A 27546-nucleotide genomic window follows, 5' to 3' on the forward strand; every position below is an offset into this window, starting at 1 on the left:
GAGTGCAAAGCTGGGATCAGTGTTTCCACATCCAACCCAGACCATCCTTACGTTAAACAACCTAAATGTGAAAAATAAAGCAGGAAACCATCAACTATGACTGATTTGTCCAGTAGAACTTTGAATATACAAAAGAGTATGGTAAGCTTATGTGTTTGAGATTTAAAGGGGAATTTCACTGATTTTTCAGAATTTCTGCATAAAATAGTTAAGATGTAAACAAAGTAGTTCAGAATGGCTTGATGTAAAAGGTGTCATTGCAGAGCAACTTACAGAGTCAGCATTGTTCACGGTGGTGGTGATAAGATGCCTTTAACCCCTATGAAAGCTTCATCACAGGTAGTTATTACATGAAATGGTCATAAGGATTTCTGAGACATGTGATAGTTTTGTGATTAGGTTTTGGCCTGAAATGTAGTTGTAAAATCCATTCATGGAGGAGAGGTTTGTGTAGGGTACTGTAAGGCAAAACTGTACCCAAAGAAAACTTTTTTCCAGATCATTACTTAACAGTTACCAACATCACGCAAGACTTACAGAAGACATGTTATTCACTAGTCATTTTAGATGCCAAATAAAATGGCTATTCTTGTGTAAACATCACAACCTATGGTTCCTATTACCACCAAGGTAAAGAAGCCCAAATCTGTTCATTTCTTTAAAATGCACATTTTACATTAGTTTTGTGATCATTAGGCCATTAAATGCACTTTACTAAAGTGCTGTCCAGCCTCTGCACTCAAAAGAAGCTGTAGGCAACACATCTGCAGCTCTCTAGCCCAAAACAAACAGTCCTAAAAGAAGAATTTGAAAAAAAAAAATCTCCAGACTTTTACTGTGAGCATATTTGACGTTAGCTAAATAGAAATGAACACATTTGCTTGAGTACTTTTTTGCTCGTAAAAAAGGAAAATGCTAAAAAAAAATCTTTTGACCCATCGTTGCAAATTTCATGTGTAGCAGTGTAAAGCAATCGTATAACAATTGAAATTGAATTTTTGATCCTTTAACTTGAAATTGCAGTGCTTTTAATTGCCAAATAGCAATAGCAGATGAATAGGCAGGAAAAACATACAGTATTGTATGCATGTGCATCATTTCACAGTACTGAACATGAACATCACTGATCACAGTAGCAACGTCATAATTTTGGTTTAAACCCACAAGCAGGAAATTCTAAAACACCCAGTTTATGTGTTTGAGAAAGCTGTGCGAACTTAGGAAATAAAATGACAGGATCCAAATCCGATAACAAAAAGCGATTAATTTACTACAGGTATGGCCTCTTGTTTACCTTATTGTTTAAGGCTGGTGCCCTGTAAGTGTCTCATATCCTTTCTAAATGTAGTGAGTCAGATGATGCAAAGTCTTTATTTGAATGTTTTTCAGTGTACAAGAATGTCCTTTAATTTGGAGTTTGCACTTGTTTCTGTAATGCCATATTACAAAAGAATAATAAAAAAAATGGATATAATCTTATATAACAGAACATATCGCTGTTGTTGGAAGAAAACCTTGTATCTCCAAAATGATAACTTTACAAGAGAAGGAAAAAACCTACTTTTAATTTAAGTCAGTGGAACCAGACTTTTTTCCAAGTCATTTTTTAGCTGTTTCTTTTGGTCCATTCATCATGAAATATGTACACAATGTAAAGGGCAAAAGGCATTTTTAAAATATTGCAAAAACTGAAGAACGACAAAAAAATGGAGATACAAGGTTTTCTTCCGACAGCAGCGAAATACATATGTTGACTATACCTAACCCCTTGCATCCAAGGCTTATTATTCAGTTATTAATCTTAAGGTTTATTATTATAACACCAATGACTCTTTTGATTTCTTCTGTAACTACTGTGAAAATAGGTTATGTAGTTATGAGAGTGAACTGAAGTGTGGGCCCACAGACGGACCCTTGAAGATTAAAGTGTTACAAATGTAGAATTAAAAATATTATTTTAATATAACAACAGAAGACATACAGATGTTGATTTTATTGTACTTAATCCCAATCGCTCTGGGGATTTTATTCAGTTATTAATCTTAAAACTTACCATTCAGTAACTGCTGTGAAATTTAGTAGGTTATGTAGTTAAGAGCACTCCCTTATTTACCTAATCTACAGAGTTTCGCAGCAGTGGAATAAAGTAGACTAACAAAGAAGACAGGAGATGTTTCCATTGTTCCCTTTTTGAATAGATATATACTCCCCCTTCAGGCGAATGCAGATATAGCAGAAGAGCAGAACAATTATAGGCCCCATTTCATTACAGTTATCGAAATTGACTCATCAGCTTCTCCTGGGCAAGTAAGGAGGGTAAAGGCTAGTAGGAAGCAGATTTTTCAGTAAGAAAAGTATGATGTACCCTGTTGAGGCAATCTGCAAAAGTTTCTTCAAAATAATGTGAAGAAAGTACACAAGAGCATTTTTAGATAAAGTTTAAAAAGTTCGCAGAGTAAGGCTGAACCCAATTTGAATGTAGCAAATCAAATGTTATATTGTTATATTTACTTCTGAGGTTTACACAGTGTTCAGTCCTTCTGCCCTTCAAGGGGTCATCGAATTTAAGCTGATAAAATAATGTTACAGAGGTTTCGCCCAAAAGCAAATCAACAAGGCCATGGTAAATACTATAATGAACAGAGGCCTAAAACACATTGCAACTGAATACAGCTGTTCTACTGTCCGTGGCATAATACAATTTATAGGACTACATAACGTCAATACAGAACATTGATATGTATGATATAAAAATCAACCTTATTTGGTAGCATTCTAACATATTGCAGTTAAAAAAAGTCAAATGAAGTAATTAGAATACAAACAATATTATTTTAATGATTACATTTGAATATAAGGAAGATTAAATGTAAGCATGAGAAAAGGAATGAAATCAAATCAAAGGCCAGGCTCAAAGACAAATGTCAGATAACAGATTGCTTGTACAGCCATCTACGCTAGGCAACATTGTCAAACAATAAGGCTATACTAAATGCATGGCTTACATGTAAAATGTGATGAACTGGGACCTGAAAAGGTTGTACAGGAAGTTCCACACACAAAAAAAAAATAACTAAGCCACTACAGAGGTCAAGCTCAGGTCACCAGAAATTTCCAGAATATCAATCTCGTTCAGCTTGTTGAAGCGGTGGTTGTATGTATGCACTTGCGTGCCATTGACAAACACATTGTAATGGTGGGGATTGCAAGAGATGACCACCTGAAATACACATGCAGGTATGAGACAAATAATATTAGTTCTCATTAGTCTTTACTTAAAATGTCTGAACTAAAGGGAATGTTCTGTTTTTATCAGCCACTTAGATTTTGCTTTAAACAAAGTAAAAAATTACAAAAACACTAAAAGCTCAGTTTTCAAACCACTGTTCGTACCTGAAAGGTTTGTCCCTTGGTAAACGGCATGCCTCCGTGGCGCTCCTCTGGGCCCCACACATCACCCGTTAGGGTGTTACGCACTACAAGATTCTCATCAAAGCGAGGGTTATAGTGTAAGGCAATGCCACCTTTGTGACGCAGGTTAAAACTGAACCTGTGGATACAAACAGTAAAACAGAGAAAGATTTTTGCAGATCATTTTCAGACGCAAAACAACAGTTTGTAACATTAGTAAATCCCAAGGATTGTCTAAAAATGGCCCAACTGACATTTTGGCCAGCAGGTGGTGCTAGTGAGTAATTATTGAGTCTCACAATCACAAAAGTGTCACACCCCCAAAACACTCTGTTTTCCCACCTTGTTTGCTGAAGTTGTTTTTTGTGACATTTTGTCTGTTTTAAATTGGTTTAGTTGGTTTCACTCTGCACTCTGCTGAAATGCACAAAATAATCAAATTATGTTTGTGTTCTTTGGCTTATTTGATTTGTCAGAAGTATGGGATACAACCACTCTTTTACTTTTACAGTTGCCTCCATTAAATGACCATTTTTTAAAACTTTTACTAGCCGATCATAGCACTGCTGAAAAAAAACATCATAGACCAGCATGAATTCCACTGACCAGAGTACCAGCATCCAAAACACAACCAGCAAAACCAACCAACAAAAAACAGACCTATCCCTACTTATATTCGTGATAAAATGTATTATCATGCCCATTATTTTCCATGACAATAAAGGTACTACTTCTTTGTGACTGATTTGTTTACAACCCTGTTTTCAAAAAAGTTGGAAAGCTGTGCAAAATATAAATAAAAACAAAATGCAATAATGTGCAAATCATCTAAACCCTATATTTAAATATTGAATTTGATGCCAGCAACACGTTTCAAAAAAGTGGGTCAGCGTTCATGTTTAGCACTGTGTTGCAACACTTCTTCTTTTAACAGCTGTCTGTAAGCGTTAGGGAACTGAGGAGACCGACTGCTGTAGTTTTGAAAGTAAAATGTTTACCATTATTGCTTGATACAGGATTTCAGCTGCTCAACAGTTCATTGTCTCCTTTGTTGTATATTTAATTTTATAGTGCGGCAAATGTTTTCCATAGGTGACAGTTCTGGACTGCAAGCAGGCCGGTTTAGCACTGAGTACCACAGAGATTGGATACTTGTCAATGTTACTGGTATTTATTCTAAATTAGTGTTTTTTTCTGAGGAAATAATTACTGATCAAACAGCTTTTTAATTCTCAGGTCCTTAAACCTTTTGTAGTACTGCATGTGAAGCTCTTTTGTTTCACATGCTGTTCACAGATCGCCACACGTAAGAAACAAGCTGATATATCAGAGCATCACACACTAGAATATAAGTGTTGTGCTGCAATAATCGGATTGTTGTTCTATCTGATTGGAGAAAAAACATTAAAACATGTTGAGTGTAACTTACTTAAAAATACATTAGCAAAGATACAGTTACACCTCGATCTCACCATGCACAGGATACTGCGACATCAGAAACGTTTGGTGCTGTTTGATCATCGCAGGACACAGCCTGACTGCTTTCTCTTTCTCTTTCTGTCTGACTGCCTTTGATTGTGTTTGTCTTTCTTTAACTGTGAAAGAGAGTTATTTAGATGTGAAATAAAGTAAAACTAAAATAAAAAAAAACAAAACTGGATAAATTACTGATGTTGATGATGTTAATGTTGGAAAGGTCCTATATGGTATCAGGGAATTTATACAGTTTGGAGGCTGTGAGAAAGGCTGTCCACTAAGGGACTGTGCTTAGCATGAACATAGCACTTCATGCTGATTTTCCCAAAGGTTTTACTGAAGGCAAGACAACACATTATTTTCAGTCTAATGAATGCAACAATGCTCTCTATTGCCTGCACAATACAGTAGTATATGCTCACCCTGATAGATACTCAGGTTCATGATCTTGAATTCTGTAGGTATAACAACTGACCTGTGAGCCTGAGAGTTAACCACTCCTTGGATGGAAATGTTTTTGCCAGGCCATAATCCACTGTTGATGATACTTTTGTAAGGAACACTCTATTGATAAAGCACAAAGCTTTTATTATTAGTGGTTATCATGAGCTTCTCATTTTAGCATAAAACAGAATGTGAAGTGGTCAGACGTTCTTACATAGACAGTTGCAGGGGGAAATCCAGGTGCCTGCGGTGAACAACAAAGCTAGATCATTTCTCTTAAAATAACATGTGCTTGTGCAGATGAGAGAAACAGGAAGCTGCTGGTTGTGGCCCAGGTTGCCGTCATCACCTTAGAGGCATGTGATCCAACGTAGCAGTTTATGATAGGAAGTAAATCATTACCTAGCATGCTTTGATCTCATGAATGCTATATTTCTCTAACTGTCTACGCTGGTGAAAAATCCCCTCACAGTAATAGCTGCAGCCCTTGGAATAAAGATAAACCAATACTGCAGCCCTACAAATATTGCAACCACATTCTGGTAGCTGATTCTGTAGAAGGCAGCTTTTAGACCACTCCACTGTTATCTTTTAGCTTTCCGAACACTCTCTTTCAGTACAAAGAAAAATATAAAGGACTATAGAGTAAACACTCTGTGACAAAAAAAAAATCTTGAAAAAAATTTGGATTATCATGTATTATGGGGAACACTGCAAAAACTTGTACCGAAGTATTTTTGATTACTATATTTCTAACTGAGCATTTGTTTCCGATTTTATGCAGGAGAAATTGTCACAGAACTTAGGATTTATAAGCTTAAATGAGAGGTTACTTACAGCACTTCCCACAGGATAAGCATACTGTGCCTAAAGATAAAACAGGAGATATAAGATGGAAAATATCATTATAACACAGCAGCTTGAAGTACTGTGGCTATTAAAGTATAATTAAATTACAGGATCTTTCAGAATTTTTGAAACATTTTTGTTTCAGCTTCTCTGAAGAAAATCATATTCAAACATTTTTGAAAATGCCTACTAACACATACCTGGAATGCTGGCCCGGCAGGCATAACACCCTGCACAAAACAAAGAAAAAGCAAAAGAAAAATCTGATCACCATTTCCATTAATGAGATCCCCTTTTAAATATTTTAACATCAACATCTCCCACAATAATCCCTTAAAAGATGACTTTGAGACTACTTTTTAAAATTTCTTCTACACATAAATTTAAACCTTAATTCTAAATGTGAAATGCTAATAAAAACAGAAAGCGATTAGTAAATTGTTTGACCTGTATTCAATTAAAACTATTACTATATTTATTACACTATACTATATTTACTATACTATACAATATTTATTATTTTTCCTTATGAACTTTTTGTGAATGCACGCTCATTCCAAATTTGACGCCTGCAAAACATTCCAAAAACGTTTACACAGGAGGTTGTTTACCACTCTGTTATATCACTTTTCCTTTTAATAATAATAATAGTTTGGAGACTGATGACATCAATTGATCCAGTTTTGAAAGTAGATTTTTTTCCATTCTTCCATTATATGTATGTAAGTCTTCATCTGTGCAGCTGTACGTGGCTTTTCTTGACACGTTTTGTGCTTCATAATGTGCCAGACATTTTCAACATGAATTAGGCCTGCACTGCAGGCAGGCCAGTCCAGCACACGCACAGTCTGTTTACATAGCCTTGGTGCTGTAACGTGCAGAATGTTGCTTGCTGTTATTATTTTGAAACAAGCATGAATATCCCTGAACATCATCTAGAAGGCAGTATATGTTGCTCCATAAAATATGCCTTCACAGATGTGCAAGCTGCCAATACAAACCTCAGTTCCAAAAAAGTAATACAGAGCAGTGATTCGTAAATCTACTTTGACTTGTATTAAACAAAAACAGTACAAATAAAAGATATCTAATGTTTTACTTACCTTATTATCTTCATAGTTTTTTGTAAACATATGCTTATTTTGAAATTGATAAATTAGAATTAGAACATGTGCAGTGAGAGGGCAGTAAATACTTACTGGATAAGATGGCTGAGAGAAGTAGGGCTGCAACAGGAGAAAAATGTACTTCTGTTATTTCCTCAATCATTTGACTACGACATAAGAGTATTTCACCCATAATGAATAATGAGTCATAATGTTAGTGCGAGCTGGTTATGTGTAAAGGTAAGAGGTGTAATATGTTCAAGGTCGTTCTCACCGCAGGGTTTTGGAAAGCGATGGAATTAACCTCCACCATTCCATCCACCACGATTGTGTCCACCATGTGGAATGGGATACGATGATTATACTCCATGATATGGCTCCCATTGACACTTATCTATGAAAGACATTCTGTCAGATTAGGATCCTGCACCGCACATTTATTATAAATTCTGCATACATATCCAGGACCTGAACTGAATTCAAAGACTGAATGGCCCCAGCTAATGACAGAAACAGGATCCTACAGATATTTTTCTCTTTATCTGGCTTTATAGAAGCTTCAAGCCTGACTCATTGCAAAGGTGCCTGACTCATGCAAAGGAAGTACAGAAATATGCAGTGGTCTACTAGGGCCCATTCCCACAAACAAAGAAGTCACATGAATTAACAAAACCAGTTCCTGCTTTGTTCCTGGACAAAAGAATAAAGTGAAACTGACCTTGTATGAGGCCTGGCTGACCAGTATCTGCAGGGTGAAAGGGCTACCCGCGGGGAACAGAGCCTGATATTTACGTTCCTCTGTGCCCCAGTGAGAATACTGGTAGGTGTTCGTCACTATATACCCAGGCCCACTATCATAGCGGGGGTTAAAGTGCAAGGCAATATCGGCTGCATGACTGGAACCACACTGGAGATTCACATGGAACCTGGTGGGAGGATGAGGTTAAGGGAAGTAAGAGTTGTCACATGGCCTGCAGTATGCGATAGTTTGTCATCAGTTATTTCTGTCAAATTTGTCCATAAACTGGTTTCTATATTTTATTTCACATCTGTAATTAATTTAAATACCACATACATTTTCTATCATTTCTTCTACATTTGTTTCTGGTTACCCCCTTCTACCATAGTCTTATATTCAGTTATTGATCTAAAGACTTAAGTAACAACAACAAACTATGAAGGTAACCCATGAAATAGACTTTCAACAGGCACAAAATAAATATGGTTTCAAATGGCTGCAGTACTGAGTGCATAGAGAAAGTGAAACCAATCAAAATTGTGAGGTTACACGTCTAAGGAAAAAAACATGACTACACACGTATGAGAAGATGCAAGTCTGAACCTGAGGCCCCTGTAGAATAACGCTAGGTGGCCACCTCAGATGGCAGCCACCTGAAACCCGTTATTCCTCACTGAACGCCCCGACAGGAACACAGAGAGACAGTCTGTCTCATCCCCCTTCTTCACTGAACTAGCATTATAAATGTAACCACAAAGACACGGACAGCAGCAATGATGGCAACAATGCTCAAATAGGTCAAAAGCCTGCAAAGGAGAGCTATTTTCAAAAACAATAAGATGTAAACATTCAGAGTGATTTGGTGTGAAATGCTTCATTGTAGAGAAACCTATCAACTTTTCTTCACAGTGGTGGTGACAGGAAGCAGGGGTTGTGCTGTGTAGAGCGCAAATTTTATTTACTATCCAAAACCACCAGTGAAACTACACGTGTCCTTTTTTATGTTTCTATATGTAATGTTGGTATGGGTAGAATAGTACTAATTCTGAAAAGAATTAGGTGACTTTGGGTACTACTTTGCCTTACCAAGGCCTGTGTGTACCCTTCCACCTTAAATGTATTTTAAGAAAGCACAGTCCAAGATCTTTTCACAAAACTGTTGTGAAAGAATGTCTCAGGCATCAGACAGTGTTCTTGTAACCATCTTTTGTAAGAATTTTGTGGTGAAATTGCTTTTAGAGGCGGTTAGAGGCATTCAGATGTCCGGTTCCTATCACCACCACTGTGAACAATTCTCAGGAAGCTTCTCTAGAATAGCACACTTTATATTAAAGCCGCTCTGAATAACTTTAATGATTCTATTTTTAACACATGAAAAAATCCCTTTTTAGCAAATAAGCTTAATAAAAAACAAACACCCCTTTCTCTGACTGCTAAGTGTGGAATATTAAGTCAGTCAGTATAGGGAGGTGGACCTCTGGGACACTAATATCTGGGTTCGAATTTTTCCGCTGCTCTTTACAGACTTCAGTCTATTGCCCTTTTGCCCTGGTGTTTTCCCACATGTCAAAGTTAGATTTTTAGCCTCAAACATCCAGTTAAAAAAAAACTAATTTCAAGACACTTTAACATTTTTTTTATCATTAACCACTGTTAACCGCGTGCAGCTCAAATTACAGAGAACAATTCCTGGAATTCCTGACCCCTTCCAGCTTTTCCGACTGTCTGGGAGAACGCAATAGCCGAGAAAAGAGGCTCGCCAGTCCCTGCTCTTTGCCTTACCTGTTGGCTCCTGGCAAAACCCGTCCACTTATGATAACACTCTTGCCCTCCTGCAAGCCTCCTTGGATAGACCCAGTGAAAGGAACTCTCTGAAAAAAATGGCAGAGTTATAACGCAAGTAATGTTAGAGAATGAGAAGATAAAGAAGCGCAAACAAGGACATTAGATAGCAAGTTCCTCATTATTACAGTTTTACTTACTTTTCGAAGCGTTTTCGTGCCTAAATGGTGACAAAGTATAGCTACAAAACTGTGTAAAGAGTATCATTCGTAGAAAAGGAATATGAGGGAGAAAAAACTAACCCCATGATTTTTTCCCCATATTTCCAGCCAGATGTTTTGCAAACAACTCACACATCATCAAAGTGACTGAGCTTTAATAAAACGTAAGCTGTGTGTCATCAAACTGACCATTAACTGACCGATAGTCAGTTTAAAAGCCTGATAATTAATTAAAAGCCTGATTGCTAATGTTATAAAATCATTAAGCTCTTTCCAGAACAAATATGCAGCTCGCACACATATAAACGCTATAAGGATAGTAGCTATGAAGACGAATTGTCAACAATTAAGAGACTTACGGGATTGTAGAAGGGCTGTTGCTGCTGGTGGTATGCCATCTTTCCGCTCTCTCTATCTCTTCAGCAGAAAAGAAAGAATAGCTGCTTGTGTTTCCGTTTGTTCCGTTTCGTGTGCGAGGTCTGCACAACACACATCAGTTCAGAGTCCGCTTTGTGCGCCGCTATTACAGACTTAGCGGTAACTCTCAGATAGCGGGAAATCAAGGCTGCGCAGGCCTGGACTTCAGGCAGGCCAGGCCAACACACGCACAGTCTGATTACACAGCCATGGTGCTGTAACGTGCAGAATGTTGCTTGGCGTTATTATTTTGAAATAAGCATGAACGTCCCTGAACATCGTCTAGAAGGCAGCATATGTTGCTCCATGATATATGTCTTCACAGAGCTGCAAGTTGCCCATACCATGACGGACCCAAGCTTCTGAACTTTATGCTGGTAAATATCTGAATGATCCTTTTCTTCTTTGGCCCCATCGTTGATCTTCTTTTCGCCAATTACGCACAGAGATTATTCCAGATTCCCTGAATATTTTGATGATGCACCATAGAGGGTAAAATTCCAAAAGTTCCTGCAGTCATTCACTGAGGAACACTTCTCAAACAGTTGGAATATATAAGTGATGAGTCCACCCATGCTTGCTCATAAAGGACCAGGCCTTTCCTTGATGCTTCATTATACCCAAGCATGATTGCCTCATTGTTTAAGATATGGATCTTTGCGTGCCTGGTGACGGGCGGAAGTGGCGGCTCTTGTGGCAGCAGGAAGCCGCCACTGAGCAGCCACTTCACGGCCACTTTTATTAGCAGCCGCCACTTCACCACCACCGCTCTGTCACTTTTAAATTTACATTTACATTTCAAATAAATTGCAGTCATCTCCAAAATACATTCCAAACACAAAAAAATGCATTTCAGGATATAATGCCAAGTTAATAATATTAGTAAATATGTTTAGAAATATACAGAAAAATACCTGTACGTAAATGTATTTATGAAGTACATTTGAAAATGTATAAGAATTGCCAAAATACTTTGTCTAATGCACTTTATTGTTTGGAAACATTTTGAAATGAATTTGTATCTTTTGGACTAGAGTCCAAGTTTTTTGTATTTCCTTTCCTACTTTCTTTCTTCTTTTGCTGTAATTGTTTTGGTAATGCTTTGGTAATTAATTTAGTAATTAATTTGGTTAATATTTAAGGATTTAAGGTTTCTCTTTCTGATAAAGAGAAAATATGAGGGACTTTTCATATGAAGTTGTGACAGGTCCAGCAGACCTTTGATTGCATTTAATACAAATGAAAACTAAATTCATCATTGGTGAATGATGAAGTTAAACTAAATTAAACTAAAAAAAATGAGTGTTAAGAAACACAAAATTCTCAGTTTTCATTTTGGTGCATCAGCTCAAGTGTGTACCTCTGTGTAACTGGCACCCCACTGCTTACGCCTTACTGATGTAATGTGCTAAGTGCAGATAAATTCTCAAGGCCCTGAGAAACAAAGTGATCCTGGATTTCTGCCACACAGAGCTGCAACTTGAACATAGCTCTAACCTTTTCAACTACATGAATCAACTTTCAGCAGATAAGAACAGATATAATACATATAAAATTGTACAATTTGTTTTAAATCTTTTAAAATAGACTATCATACAAGCTGAAATGTTCACAATATGATGAAACGTACTTGAGATCAAGTAAATGTAGAGGATTAACAGTTAAATCAGTATGTATACTTTTTTTAAGGATCACTAGGTTTGATTCACGTTGGTCAGCAATTAATGTAAGTATAATGTATTATTTCATTATTGATATTTATTTTAGGCTACATCATCTAATAAAATAACAATATCTATGAATGTAATGTAAGCTATCACATTATGTACATACATTTTAATGTATGTATAGTTCATGTTCAAAACTAAAACATAGGTTAGCCTTAAATGGGCTTTGATTATCACTTTACATTGATTCAGCACTTCAGAGACAGAGCCATAGGCTGTGGGACAGCCATAGACTGTGCACACATGTGTGCTTCCTGACTCACTCTTTGTGTTGAAAGTGTGCATTAACCATGTGCAACATTGACCATGTTGATGAATGTTTTTAGTTAACAAAAAAATGACATCAGTGAGTTTTAAAAGTAATTTTAATTTATGTGTAATTAAATTTATTCAGAAAATGAGGTAAAATGAACCAATGCTCAAATTGACAGATTTTGTCATGATTTTTTTCATCTCCTGATAGAACATCCTGCTTTTGTGACTCCCATGAATCACAAAACCCAAATAAATATTTTTAGTAATATGTCCCATGACTTTATATGTTGCATAGACATCTGTATTGAGCTTATTTTATTTAATGGACATGAACCGGTCGATGATGAAAATTCTATTTTAGTGGAAAACCATGGTGATGAGATTATAGCAGTGAACGGCGATGATGAGAATGATGCTGTCAAATCAATAAAAACTGTGACTGTGAGCTGACACCGAATACCAAAATTGACAAGGTCAAATTCAACCCTATAGTAAGAAGTCAGTCATGATTCCTACTAGCTATATCAACCGACTTCTCTAAGCAAGTGCTTTTGATTCAGTATAATTCTTGTATGGTTAGTCAGTTAGTTAGTCAGTCAGTTAGTTAGTTAGTCAGTTAGTCAGTTAGTTAGTCAGTTAGTTAGTTAGTTAGTCAGTTAGTTAGTCAGCTAGTCAGTTAGTTAGTCAGTTAGTCAGTCAGTTAGTTAGTCAGTTAGTCAGTTAGTTAGTTAGTTAGTTAGTCAGTTAGTCAATTAGTTAGTCAGTTAGTCAGTCAGTTAGTCAGTTAGTTAGTTAGTCAGTTAGTCAGTTAGTTAGTTAGTCAGTTAGTTAGTTAGTTAGTCAGTTAGTTAGTCAGCTAGTTAGTCGGTCAGTCAGTTAGTTAGTCAGTCAGTTAGTTAGTCAGTTAGTCAGTTAGTTAGTCAGTCAGTTAGTTAGTCAGTCAGTTAGTTAGTCAATTAGTTAGTTAGTAGCATGCAAGCAAAATAGATCAAAACAATGACGTGAATGTCTACTCTCTTCCAAGACTAAGTCCTTTAAGTAAGTAAAATTAAATGTATTTTTGTATTTTCTACATTTTTCCACACAGTCCCTATCATCAGGAGATCGCGAGTTGGATCCCTGGTGATGCCACAGCCATCCGTAGCCGGGTGTCCAAGAGAGCCTCGGTCTCTCTGAGTGGGTAGGATGGCACCCCCCCCCCACCTCTCCCCCCATCACTCAACGTGATGCTACACAACGCAGGCGTCTGTTTGCTGACGTAACAGATCTGGCGGTTGGCGCTTTCCTCCGAGCGCGTTCAGCTGTCCAATGACGTTGCGTGAGCGGCAGTTCGAAAAGAAGCGGTGGCTGGCTTCACAGGTCTCGGAGGAAGCCTGTGTTAGCACTCGCCCTCCTAGCGTTGATAGTATCGTGTGACTGGGGGAGTCGGGTAGAATTGCACATGACTAAATTGGGGAGAAAATTGGGTAAAAAAATTAATAAAAAAAAACAAAACGTGAATCTGTTCATCAATCATTGTAATAGTCTGCGTGATTCAAATGGTGCAGAAACGCCCCAGCAGTGATCTTTTAAACAATAATGCTAAGAGGTCTAACATCATTTCTTTCTCAAACTGTATAATTAGCACCCTAAATCAGTTAGTCTGTATACTGGATCAATGTCTGATTACAAAATACTCTAAATGAACACAATACATGCACAACTCTGAATCCAATTTTATTAGATGCAGTGAATCTGCTTAATGACAGTCTGTCATTACCTCACGAACACAGTTCAAACTTTGAATCTGTAGCATCTCCTAACAGTGCCTTAAAAATTACACCAGAAACCCCACATGATGTTTTATGTCAACTAAACTAAAGTCTGTCAAGGTTACAAAACAGAGTTTGTCAGTACCTCATTAACACGACTCTAATACAGAGTCAGTACCACAGCCTCACAATATTTTTTATTTGAACTAAACCAAAGTGTTTTGAGATTAAACCAAGTCTGGTAAACTTGTGTCAGGACTCAGCCAGTCCACTTCATGATGATGAGATGATGAACTTTTATGTCTGATAATTAATCTCGTAACCCCCTTCACCTAATGCTGAAAGAGAGGCTGAACTGAATAATTCCTCTCCTCCTTCATCTAACAATGGCGATGATCAAATGGGAAATGGTATAGACCCAAATATCATCATAAATCGTCTGTACAGGTTCAACACCACAGAAATTAGAAGGTGGGTAAACCTTTCCTCACCAGGTAATGTTGATAGTTTAGCTGAGATTTTAAACCAAATGCTGGATGCGGCAAATGATGAAGTGGGACTGACTGATGTTGTACATGTTGAAATTCAAGGTGATTCACTCAATGTTTCATTGCATGTTCAGGTAAACAATGAAACTGAATTTATTTCTGTCGTTGCTTGCAAACGCCATTTAGAGTAAATTTGAAATACTTTCCGATGAAACTTTACAACTAGTGATTCAAATTTTGAAGGGGGTGGATGGCAAAAGCAAACTTCAACTCAAAAAAACAACATGAAACATCTCTATGTTTTTCACAACAAAAACAAACTATGCTTTGCCTTCAGTGTTTGCCAATTACTGAATCCTGATAAAAACATTTTTCAAGTAGAACAAATTGCAAGGCAGCTGCAACTTGAAAGTATCATTAGTAAATGATATGGTTAGCTTTGCTGACATAGCACATTTTGAGCAACATTTGAACTACAATTTGCAGTGTTGTACTGAGCCATTAACAAAAATGGTTACTCTTTTGACAAAAATGGTTACCCCATGACAAAACCATTTACTTGTTCTTGCTTAAAAACCACTGTTATGGAGTGAAAAATTTTCAAGGTGTACTAGGTACATCCTACGTCTGCCTTACTGTTGTGCAGGACTTAACAATGCAAAACATCACAAATGTGATTTCTCTTGCAATGTATGTCCTATGATTTGTAGATCGCAATATTGTTACGATAAACATAAAGAGGCCATCAGAACGGATGTAGAACTTTGTGCAAAACTAGATTCTAATGTCCTGAATGCAACAGGATCGATGTAACTGGTCCTTGTCTTACAAGTCTGTGTAAACACTGTGGTGCCAAAGTGGATTTAGAAGTTACGCATGAATGTTTTATGGAACCTTTAAAAAGAGAGCCTTTGGATCAAAGGTTCATCTTTTATGATTTTGAGGCCAATCAACAGACAGATTACCACATAGCAAATTATTTTTGCTGCATTCATTTGAGCAGTAATGTGTGGGCAGCCGAGGGAGGGACGAATGTGTCGCTGGATTTTTTAAGAGGTTTCACAGGAAAAAGTACAAAGGCTATACTTTCATAGTGCACACAATGATATTCATACCCATAATGACAACGATTCATACATTTTGTTGAGCCATTTGGTAAAAGAAGGAATCACACCTAGCTTTATAGGCCAAGGTGGTAAAATCTTGTGCTTCGAAGATAGTGAGAATGAACAGAGATTCATTGATATTCTCTCTTTTCCCCCTATGAGACTGAACACTTTTCCAAAGGCCACGGGTTTCACATCAGAAAAAAAGGGGTATTTTCTGCATTTCTGGACTACTCAGAAAAAAAAGAACTTTATAGGACCTTATCCACAGCTCTAGCGTTCTATGGGGTAGATACCATAATGTCCAAAGAAAGAGATGATATTTTGAGTGGTTAATACACTCATAGGAAAGGTCTTTGACTTCAGGAAAGAGATGGCTGAATCCGGTTAATGTTCGCATTCTGAGAATGGGGTGTTTGGCTTTCAGGAGTGAGATACTGAACAGCACCAGGGCTGATCCATTCAAGTGTATCACAATTGCCAGTGTCTGTTTGAAAATCTTCAGAACAAACGTCCTGTCTGAAGACATTTTAGCTATTCTGCCTTTAGATAATTACATCAACAGGCAAAAATCATCCACCCTCTATCCACCCTCTATCCAATGGCTTGAGTACATCTCTGACAGAGACAAGATTCCCGTTCGACATGCCCTCACCAAAAGTCAAGTTCGGGAACTTCTTTGTGGATGCTTACTTTGAAGATGTTTGTGTCTGAAAGTCTTTGGAGTTTTTTGATTGTTTTTATCACAGTTCTGAAAAGTGTCTCCCTTCAAACTTACTGCATCCACTAAGTAAGTCTTCACAAACCTTAAGGGACATTTGCAATCAGTCCTTGAAAAAATTAAGACTTTACAAAGCACTTAGAGCTTGCACTTACTGTGACGTGGGAACAGACATGGCACGAGATTAAAACGGCCAAACCAGGGTGTGAAAAAGTTTCTCAATCACTCTGACTTTCCTGAGTATTCCGTGTATGTTCACAACTTTTTTTTATCTGTTTGCAATCACATGTTTCAATTTCGGCTTGTGACAGATACTGGAAATCATAGACAGCATTGACCTCTTCCTGCCAAAATGGTTCCTGGTGGGAGGCGTGACTGAAATCTAAATTAAGACTGTGTGGAAAGATGTAGAAAATATAAACTTTTGATTTTACTTACTCAAAGGACTTTGAGAAATGTGTGTCATTGTCTTGATCTATTTTGCTTCCTATTAAATAAATAAATAAACAAATAAATGAATGAATGAAATGAATTAAAAGCAGTTGCTTGGAGAAGTTGGTTGATACAGCTGGTGGGAATTGTGAAATCTAAAGAGGAACAAATGATGAAATTAGGACTGTGTATAGTCAAAAGATAAGACCAACACTTTGTAGTTGTTGAGTCTGAGTCACGACTGAGACCAGATTAAGATCTTTTTCAGCCTAAAAAATGAAAAAGAAGAACTAAATAAATAAATTAATTAATTTGTGGTACGTTGTACCTCATTATCGTTCTTTATACATTTTATATAATATATATATATATATATATATATATATATATATATATATATATGGACGGATCCCTTTCCTCCTTCCATTTCCTCAGCTTTTTTCAGTTTCAGCAGGCAGAGTTTGAAAGCAAATGGAGGAGAGTTTTACAAGAACTCTGGCTCCTGAAGATTACAGTAATCATCAGTTCTGCTAGACTGAGAGGAAGTACTCATGTTACTGAGCTGGAAGGTACCAGATGAAAGTAAAGTCAACAATGTGTCTAACTGTCTTAACACTGTTTCCTCTTTTCAGGTATTTATATTTCATGACTTTGCTTTGTGATTTTGCTGCATTGTAAGTGTCCAATGCTGTATGATACCAATGTCCTTATAAGAAAGTCAATATGTTTGTACTATTTTAATTTAAATAAAGATCAGAGTGGATTTACAAATCACAGCTGCATGTTATTATTATTATGATTATTATGATTATTATGATTATGATGATTATTATTTTTGCGTTTTACATACTGTCCCTTTTTTGGAACATTTTTAGAATTGAGGTTTGTATCAGACATGTTCAAATCCGTCGATCAAACATTTCTGCAAAGAATTACACATTTGGGAACTGTATGAAAAGCAACCGTTTACTCCTTTGTCTTTAAGGAATTGTATCATTATACGATAATAATTGACCAGTTGCCTTAAATACTTGTTGCACCAAAAGAATTCCATTTCCTATGAGTTTAGATGTGATGACTTTGAGCACTTCAGTGAACATCACAGAATGTCAGTCAGAGTCTGTGAGTCCAGAGATTTGGATAGAGTGTGAGGTGTCTGTAGTCCTTTGCAAACCAGCAGTGTTGTGCTCTGGAGAGTTTGTTTTATAAAATAGTTTATGAAGAATGTTGAGGCATATTTTCAGTAGCAAGAAATTGATTAGTTACTGCATTTACAAAACCTGCTGACTAAAAACAACCCTGAAATGTGAATGTGATTATTTTCACAGAACTGACAGTGAAAATGTGAGTGTTTGGACTGGCAAAAATGGCCTCTAAATCTTTCTCAAAGGAGGATCTCTCCTGTCCTTTGTGCTGTGAAATCTTCACACATCCTGTTTTGCTGAACTGCAATCACAGTGTGTGTCAATCCTGTCTCTGGAAATTCTGGGAGACCAAAGGAACAACAGAATGTCCAGTTTGCAGAAGAAGATCCTCAAAGCTTTATCCTCCATTAAACTTGGCTTTAAAGAACTTCTGTGAGGTTTACTTACAGGAGATAGGTCAGAAAGCTTCAGTAGGGTCTGCACAAGGAGAAATTCAAACTCTTCTGTCTGGATGATCAGCAGCTTGCTTGTGTGGTGTGTTGGGATTGTAAAGTACACACCAACCACAAATTTCTCCCCCTTCTCGAAGTAGCACCTGACTTCAAGGCTAGCTATGACCACACTTTGTCCAGAGATAGATTACTGACCAGGAGGTGGCCTTTAATGAAATAAAGGCCACCTCCTGCAAATATAAACTGAACAGCAAGTGCCTCAGCCATCTACAAACAACTACACATGCAGGCATTCCTCCATGTACACATGTTTTGTGTTTCATTGATTTTGTATTATAAAAATGTACTATAATGAAAAGCTTCTTAATGCCAAAAATATACAGAAATAATAGAACACTGAACATCCTTTTTTATCTTCTCTATTTTTTGCATTATTGTCATAATGTTGGTGGGTGGGGATCATGATCTGTCCCTCATTCTGTATGACATTCCATAAATTCCCCAAAATGTTAAACTGGAAATAATACCAAATTTTCATAATTTTACTGAACTCGCAATGAACTTTGATGAACAGGAACACCAATATTGGTGTCTGACCTTGTTTCTGGCAACAAACGTGGTTTATTCCAGAAGGAACTCAAGACAGCTATGGAGTACCTACAGGAGAAACTGAAGATGCTTAAAGAGTTTAAAGTGAACTTTGTTCAGACTGCAGAACATATAAAAGTTTTATTTTATATGTTATATAATTTACATATGTTATGATTCTAAACTCATATCATTACAGAATCAGTCATATTTTATTTGATAGAGATTAAAGAGGAGTTTGAGAAGCTTCACGAGTTTCTACGAGATGAAGAGGCAGCCAGGATAGCTGCACTGAGGGAGGAAGAGGAGCAGAAGAGCCAGCTGATTAAGGAGAAGATTGTGAGGAGGTGCAGAGAGATATCTTCAACTTCAGACACAATCAGAGCCATAGAGGAGCAGCTGAGAGCAGAAGACGACTCATTCTTACAAGTGAGGATTGTTCAGTCAGTATTTATAATATGTTAAAACAGTGTTATTTTCTACTTCATTAATGCAAATTCACACATTTACTGATATTATCTTTGCTGGTTTACAGAACTACAGGGACACTCTGAGAATGTAAGTGTTGTGTCTTCTCTCTCTCTTATTTTTTTACTTCTGAATCCAGAGCAGAACTGACTTCTAAATGTTGTTTCAGGGCTCATTGTCCAGCGCAGGATTCAGAGAGCGCTGCTCCATGTGACGAAACACTTGACAAACCTGAGGTTCACAGTTTGGGAGAAGATGAAGGAGATCATTCAGTTTAGTGAGTTCTTTTCTCTCTTATTCTTTGAATGTGGGTGGGTGGGTCTGTCTGTAACCTTTACAGTAGTTTTTGGTAACTAACATTTCAGAGACTTTTATTTTAGAAGACAATACCTCTGAAACTTTCCTTTTTATGAGGGTTTTTTTTATCCTTATAACACTCTCGAAGAAGAACTAAAAAAAATTGTAAAATTATGTACCATTCTGATCTTTGTAGAAGAGTGCCGAGTGCCAGTCTGTGCCGTATTTCCTGATTGCTGATCCTTTGTTGTCAATAACTGATCCAAGTAGGCAAAAGCTTTTACATCTTCTACTTCTACAGCTTTCCTGATTAGAACCTTCAGATCTTCCCGAGTGTTGTGTCATCTGCACGTGGAAGGTTGTTGATGTTTCTTCCACCTATCTTGAATCTTCGACCATGTTCCTCCACTCCTGCTTCTCTTACTGTATGTTCTGCAGACACAATAGCAGATTGAACAAGTATGGTTATAGTATGCAGCCTTGTCTCACTCCTTTGCTGTTGTGGAACCAGTGTGTTTGTCCATTTTCTGTCATTACTGTAACTTATTAATCACTGTAGAAGTTTCTCTTCAAAACAGTGAGATGCTCTGGTACTCTGGTATACCCTATTGCCAGTGGAGGGTCCATTTAAGCAGATGCCTGGTACCTTTCTGAATATACAGCACTTCTTCTCCCATCTTTCAATTTCAGCTATTAGAGTCAAGACACAGATTTTCTCTGCTTATAAAAAAGGGATTCATGACATATTGCTTAAAGTCATGTTCTTATCTCTCTTCAGTTATAAAGTAAGTGCCATTTTGTGAACAATGACAACTTACAAACTGTTACTGCACATATATATATATATAACTGTCTTTGTACTACATACTGTGTGTGTATTTGATTATGTGTGTGTGTGCATGTACAGTTGTATGTGAAAGTCTGGGTTCCTCTGGTCAATTTATACATTTTGTTGAAAATAAGTTACCACCAAGCAACAAGCTTAAATATGACTCATTTTTTCACCTTTGGATTGACAATCATTATTTATTTGCAGAAGTTAACATAAAATTAGGCGTGTGCGTAAGTTTAATTCAATTCAATTCAATTCAACTTTATTGTCATTATACTGAAACAGGGTTGTACAGTACAACGAAACACTTTTAGGATAGATCTCGAGTGCAATTACAGACAACATAGTGCAGGACAGGACATAGTGCAAGACAGGACATAGTGCAGGGACATAGAACAATAAATACAGAAAATAAATACAAGTATATACACTGCAGTAGGTGTGCTGGTACTTTAACACTGTTACTATAACAGTAGGTGCAATAGGGTATGTAGAGGGCAGGGAGCAACAAACTATGGGTTAAAGTGCATGGTGCATACAGTCTCTGAGCTGATGGCAATCTGAGGGATAGTAGGGGGAGGACAGAGGTCAGTCCGTTAATCAGGTTGAGGTTGGTGTGAAGTAGTGTGAACAGAGGTCAGTCTGTATGAGTTCAGGTTGAGGGTAGTGTAGCTGGTGACACCAGTTTAACAGCACGGGGGAAAAAGCTGTTTCTGAGTCTGGTGGTTCTGGCTCTGATGTTCCTGTACCTCCTTCCAGATGGCAGAGGCTGGAACAGCGGGTGGCTGGGGTGTGTGGGGTCGGAGGAGATGCAGAGGGCCTTCCTCAGACATCTCTTGCTGTAAAGGTCCTGCATGGGTGGGAGGGCAGCCGCGGTGATGCGCTGGGCAGTTTTCACCACTCTCTGCAGGGCCTTGTGTTCAGCAGCAGTGGCACTGCCGTACCAGATTGTGATGCAGCTGCTCAGAATGCTCTCCACAGTGGATCTGTAGAAGTTGCAGAGGAGCTGTTGTGGCAGGTTGACTCTCTTCAGCCGTCGGAGGAAGCGGAGCCGTTGCTGTGCTTTCCTGATGATGTGGGATGTGTTCAGTGACCAGGTGAGATCCTCAGAAATGTGGACCCCGAGGAACTTGAAGCTGCTCACTCTCTCCACCGTCGTCCCCTCGATGCTCAGCGGTGCATGCACTCTGCTCCCCCGCCTGAAGTCAACAATCAGCTCCTTGGTTTTGCTGACATTGAGGGAGAGGTTGTTGGCAGTGCACCATTCAGCGAGGAGCTTCACTTCTTCCCTGTATGCTCCCTCATCATCGTTGGTGATGTTGCCGATGACTGTAGTGTCGTCAGCAAACTTGATGATGGTGTTGGTCCTGTGCTTGGCAGAGCAGTCTTGGGTGTACAGGGTGAAGAGCAGGGGTGAGAGTATGCAGCCTTGTGGGCATCCGGTGCTGAGTGTGAGGGTGGGGGAGGTGTGGTCACCTATTCTGACAGACTGTGGTCTGCCAGTGAGGAAGTCCATGATCCAGTTGCAGAGGGAGTTAGTTATTCCAAGGATGTTGAGCTTGGAGACCAGTCTGGATGGGATGATGGTGTTGAAAGCGGAGCTGAAGTCAACAAACAGCATTCTGACGTACGTGTTTGTTCCCTCCAGATGGTTGAGTGCGGTGTGCATTGCCAAGGCGACAGCATCGTCCGTAGATCTGTTTGCCCGGTATGCAAACTGGTGTGGGTCCAGGGTGCTCGGGAGGCTGTTCTTTATGTGATGGAGGATCAGCCTCTCAAAACACTTCATCACTATGGGTGTGAGAGCGATGGGACGGTAGTCATTCAGGCAGGAGATGTTGGTTTTCTTTGGAATGGGGACAATGGTTGTTGTTTTAAAGCAGGCAGGGACGATGGACTGCGCCAGTGAGACATTATAAATGTCTGTGAAGGGTGTCGCGAGTTGGTTGGCACACGCTTTTATTACTCTGCCTGGGATACCGTCTGGACCAGCTGCCTTCCGGGTAGGAACCCGCGACAGTGCTCTCCACACCTCTTCTGTAGCCAGGGTTAGTGGCTCATCTGTGGTGGTGGATGGCAGGGCAATGGTGGTTGGATGCTCCAGAGCAGTGTCCTCAAAGCGGGCAAAAAAGGTGTTGAGTTCAGCGGGAAGGGATGCGTCTGTGCATGGAGAGCTGTTAGTTTGACTCTTGTAGTCAGTAACAGCTTGGATTCCTTGCCACATTCGCCTGGGGTCCGAGTTGACGTTGAAGTAGGCTGCAATTTGTGTGCTGTAGGTGCGTTTAGCAGCTCTGATGCCAGCCTTCAGGTTGTGTCTGGCAACTTTGGGTTCTTCACTGTTGCCAGATTTAAAAGCTGCATCTCGAGCTTTCAGCAGACCTCGGACGTCACTGTTCATCCATGGCTTTTGGTTTGGAAGTGTGCGAATTTGCTTTGTTTCAGTCACATCATCCACACACTTCTTGATGAACCCAGTGACAGATGATGCATATTCATTAACATCAACAAGAGAGTCCCTGGTGGCTGCTGCTTTAAACACATCCCAGTCAGTACACTCAAAGCAGTCCTGCAGAGCTGACTCCGCGCCTTCTGGCCTTATACGGACAGTTCTCACGCTGGATTTAACCCGTTTCAGAAGCTGCTGATAGGTTGGTTTCAGGAAAAGTGAAATGTGATCACTTTTTCCAAACGGAGGCAGAGGAATGGATTGGTATCCACTCTGAACATTTGAGTAAACATGGTCCAAAGTGTTTTCACCTCGTGTTGAGCAGGAGACGTGCTGATGGAGCCTGGGGCAGACTGTTCTCAGATCAGTCTGGTTGAAATCACCCGCGATGATGAGCGCTGCCTCGGGATGCCGGGACTGCTGCGTGCTGATAGCATTAGCTAGCCTGGCTAGCGCTAGCTTAGCATCAGCTTGCGGTGGTATGTAAACAGCCCAGATGAGGATAACGCTGAACTCACGTGGGAGATAATGAGGTCTGCAACGCAGAAGAGCGAATTCTAGATCTGGAGAGCAGAACCGCTCGACTACGGCTGAGTTGGTGCACCACCGGTTGTTTACAAACACACACAGTCCGCCGCCCTTTGTTTTGAGTGAGGCTGCTGTGCGGTCTGCGCGGTGAACTGTTAGCCCCTGTAGCGTGATGGCTGAGTCTGGTATGCCGCCATGAAGCCAGGAAACCCTTTCAGTCAGTAATTAGTAAGAACCCCTTTGGCTGAAACCACAGCCTCTAAATAGTTCTTGTGGCTATCAGCTAACAGGCTTTCTATTTTTGATTTAGGCCCATTTTTTCTTGCAGAATGCTTCTAGTTCAGAAATATTCATATGTCATCTTGTATGACATATGTCAACATATATACATATACATACTAGGTCAATACAGACTACAGCTCTCAGAATCACACCTCCCTGACAGAATTAAACTAGCACTGATCATTCACATATCCTGATTTTATCACTCTGATGGAAAACAAATTATTGTTTATCAAGCAAAATGCTAGTTGCAAGCGTTTGCATCTCTACACACTAATAAGCTTTTCAGAGCAATGCCTAGTCACTGAGCCAGAAAACATACGTGGCATCTGGTTTTAAGGAGTACTGAGTATTGTTTGAAACCACAGATAACAAGCCAATAAGATATCATTGTGTGTTTGCCAGCTGCTGCTCCACTTTATCGAATGGCATTTGTTTGTTTTTATTGCACACACATCAAGCTAAACATTGGTCACTTTGCTTGTTAGTGAAAGGCCCTTTCCTATTAGAGACCTTAGTTCTCTAAACCTAGCTGGTCTGGCTTACAAGCCCATATTTCAGTATAAACTTCTACAGCTTACAGTGGAATTGGTTTCATCATATGTTGTATTTCCACACAAATAAAGTAGTTTGGGCTCTGCGTTTTGCAGAAAGATTGAACTTTACTCTTGCTTCAGATCTGAAAAAAAGATTAAACATATAAATAATATTTCTGTGGGGATACAGAAGGGGCCCAAACACCTCTACAGCCTCGGGTGTATGGATGGCATTTAAAGTAGGCGAGACCCACATACAGATAGACAAGAGAGAATAACAGCATTGTGTAAAACATTCACAGACACTGTATTTATTCATGAGGTATCGTGGGTTTATAGTGCACACCACTGTGTAATGTTTTTTATTTATGTCTATATGTTTATTTATTCTTTTAATAGTTTATTTAACTCATTAACTTGTGTGAGCTAATAGTTCACACAAGTTAATAGCCTTCCACACAGTTCATTTAACCTATTATACTTGAATCAAATAAAATGTTAATCATTAATCCGGGTGTTTGTTTAGTGCTCAGTTTGGCAGTGGACACTGGACCTCAGGAGTGACGTCTGCATTCCTGTGATCTTCCTTCTGTCTAAAAGGAGACATGACTTTTAGTACTTCCTCCATGCTGGCTCACAGGTGGACTGGGTGCCATCATGTGTGGGTAGAAAAAGTTCCACTTCCAGAGGAACTTCATGATAATTGTTAGCTATCTTACCTGATGAAAGGAGATAATTTGCAGAGTGTACATTTGACATTTTGAAGAATGAATGGTTGCATTTAAGTTGTTTGTGTTCTCTTCTTTCACTGGTTTTAATGAGTAATGCGTTTGACCCAACTATTCTACTGTGTAGAACCGTGGCCTACTTTGCATGTGAATTTTTAAATATTTTTTGGTAAATAAACCCCCTTTTGCTGCATCACTATCATTAATCATCATTATTCTCATGATAGTCATGCCATTTAATAACTGTTTTTCTCAAAATCACACCAATGATAATGGATTAAGTGAGAAAACACAAATAAAGGATTCCGAAACAGTTCCTCACTACAAAATCTCTCCTTCAGAGGCTTTAGTCTACACTTGTGGACTCTCCTCTTCAAGCTCACCTCATAGCATTTCAGTGGAGTTTAGGTCAGATGACTGGGATGGACACTGAAAAAGCTTGACTTTGTGGTCAGTGAAGCAACTCTATGCTCTGTAAGGGTAAATCAGTATAGTATGTGTCCAAATTAGTACTGAAATCCAGATCTGTCACACCTGTATTGGAGTTATTGTTTTGTGGTTCTGAAGGTTTGTTTTTAGCACTGTCCTCTAAAGGCTACTACAAAGTCTACAACAAACCCACATTCAAACACAGGACATTTTACATCAGCAGAGGAATCCAGATCTTGATGTAAAAGCTCTTGGTATTTGAATTATTTGTCTATTATACTATGTATGTATGTATACTGTGTATTGTTACCTGAATCCTAAACAGCCCCACAGTATCATAGAGGTGACTTCCTGCTCCATAGTGTGGACTTTTGGGGTTTTATATGGAAGTCTGTTCTCGACAGGTAGAGGAGAAAAAAATTCAGCTGTTTTATTTTTTGAAAAAACGGACGATCTTTCAAGAAATTGTCCATACCTTGAGATACTAAGTTAACATTCTGAAAAAATAATCATTGTTTTGAGATACTAAGTCAATAGTATGATAAACTAAGTAACTGTGTCGCAGCCAAGAGCTGTCTCTTTTTGCCCAGGGTCTGGACATTTCTAAGTAACTCTAATATTGTCTATACTATTGCCCTAATAACTGTCTGTAATCTAAAGTCTTCAAAAAGAGTTAAAAGAATCAAAGAATATCAACAAAAAATGAAAAAGGATAAAAAAGGAATGAAAAAGACTTCAGCTGCTGAGTTTATGTGGAAGGAAGGAACAGGACTTCGCTTTATTTAGCATCAAATGGCAAGATGGTTCCCGGTCAACCACAATGCGAATATTGCCTCAAAACATCCCTTTTCATTCCCCCCCGGGGTGATAAGGTAATCTCCCCACCCCATTATACAATTCCATACCATTTTAGTCCCCATCATACCCAAACCTTACACCTTTTTTGGCAACCCTTAAAACCAAATGCATGTGATGTCTTTTTTAAAAACCCACTCTAGTCTAACTCTTACCAGACTGTTTCCTCATTACAGGGACCTCTTGTGGGCCATCTGTGGGACTCTCTATAGGGCCATCTTACAGAACCCTCCATATATGTACAAAAGTGAACCTCAGCTATAACTTAAACTGTCATCTGGTACAACGCCCTTCTGTGAACTCAGACGTTCACCCCCATTAGACAGTCCAATGCATACAGTCCATAGTCTGCTCCCCTATATTACCTTTTTAGGAGGGCTCCAAGCTCTCTAGTCAGCCAATGTTTTATTCAGTCTTTTCCATCAATTGTTTCCAGATACTAAGTCAATATTCTGAGAAAGTAATTCAGTCATTACTTTAAGATACCAAGTGAATATTCTGAAGAAATAATAATCGTTTCCAGATACTAAGTCAATATTGGAGAAACTAAGTCTTTATTTCAAGACTCTACATCAGTATTTTGAGAAAGTAGTTGTCATTAATTCGAGATCAATATTCTGAGAAAGTAATTAAATCATTATTTCGAGATACGAAGAAAATATTTCGAGAAAGTTTTATTCATCATTTCAAGAAAGTAAAACATTAACATATTGCTGACAGAAACAGAAAAGAATTCAAACAGTTTGATGTTTTTTCCTCTTCTTGGCGGAAAGGGGCTTCTGTGGTTTGTTCTACATGACTTCTACATGGCTGTTTAAGTGAAGCCCACCGCTGCTGGAATCTCCCCTCAGAGGTGAGATCTCTCTCATATTTTCAGTGTAAGATCTACTTGAAAAACAAAGTTTTTTTCAGAATACCCCCGCTCATCTTCTGTACCGACCCTGTACAGCAGTGTAGCTAATATTTGCGCATAGTAAACTGCTTTGGGCTGCGGCGCCTGACGGGAAGTCCTGCCCTCCTCGTGACCCACGAAAA

At 38.6% G+C, this 27546-nt stretch overlaps 1 protein-coding gene across 1 annotated transcript; it reads right to left on the reverse strand.

The window, feature by feature from the left end:
- Positions 1 to 1938: 1938 nt before the first annotated feature.
- Positions 1939 to 10518, reverse strand: LOC118802074 (galectin-9-like). The gene is made up of 11 exons (XM_036562535.1): positions 10388 to 10518; positions 9808 to 9896; positions 8005 to 8212; positions 7561 to 7680; positions 7380 to 7406; positions 6381 to 6410; positions 6169 to 6198; positions 5546 to 5575; positions 5363 to 5451; positions 3394 to 3550; positions 1939 to 3220 (listed from the first exon to the last, which is right to left on the reverse strand). The coding sequence occupies exons 1-11, from the start codon at positions 10424 to 10426 to the stop codon at positions 3074 to 3076; spliced, it is 966 nt and encodes a 321-aa protein (XP_036418428.1). The 5' UTR covers positions 10427 to 10518; the 3' UTR covers positions 1939 to 3073.
- Between the last annotated feature and the right edge of the window lie 17028 nt (positions 10519 to 27546).

The sequence above is a fragment of the Colossoma macropomum genome, unplaced genomic scaffold, assembly GCF_904425465.1.
Source record: "Colossoma macropomum unplaced genomic scaffold, Colossoma_macropomum, whole genome shotgun sequence".
NCBI classification, from domain to species: domain Eukaryota; kingdom Metazoa; phylum Chordata; class Actinopteri; order Characiformes; family Serrasalmidae; genus Colossoma; species Colossoma macropomum.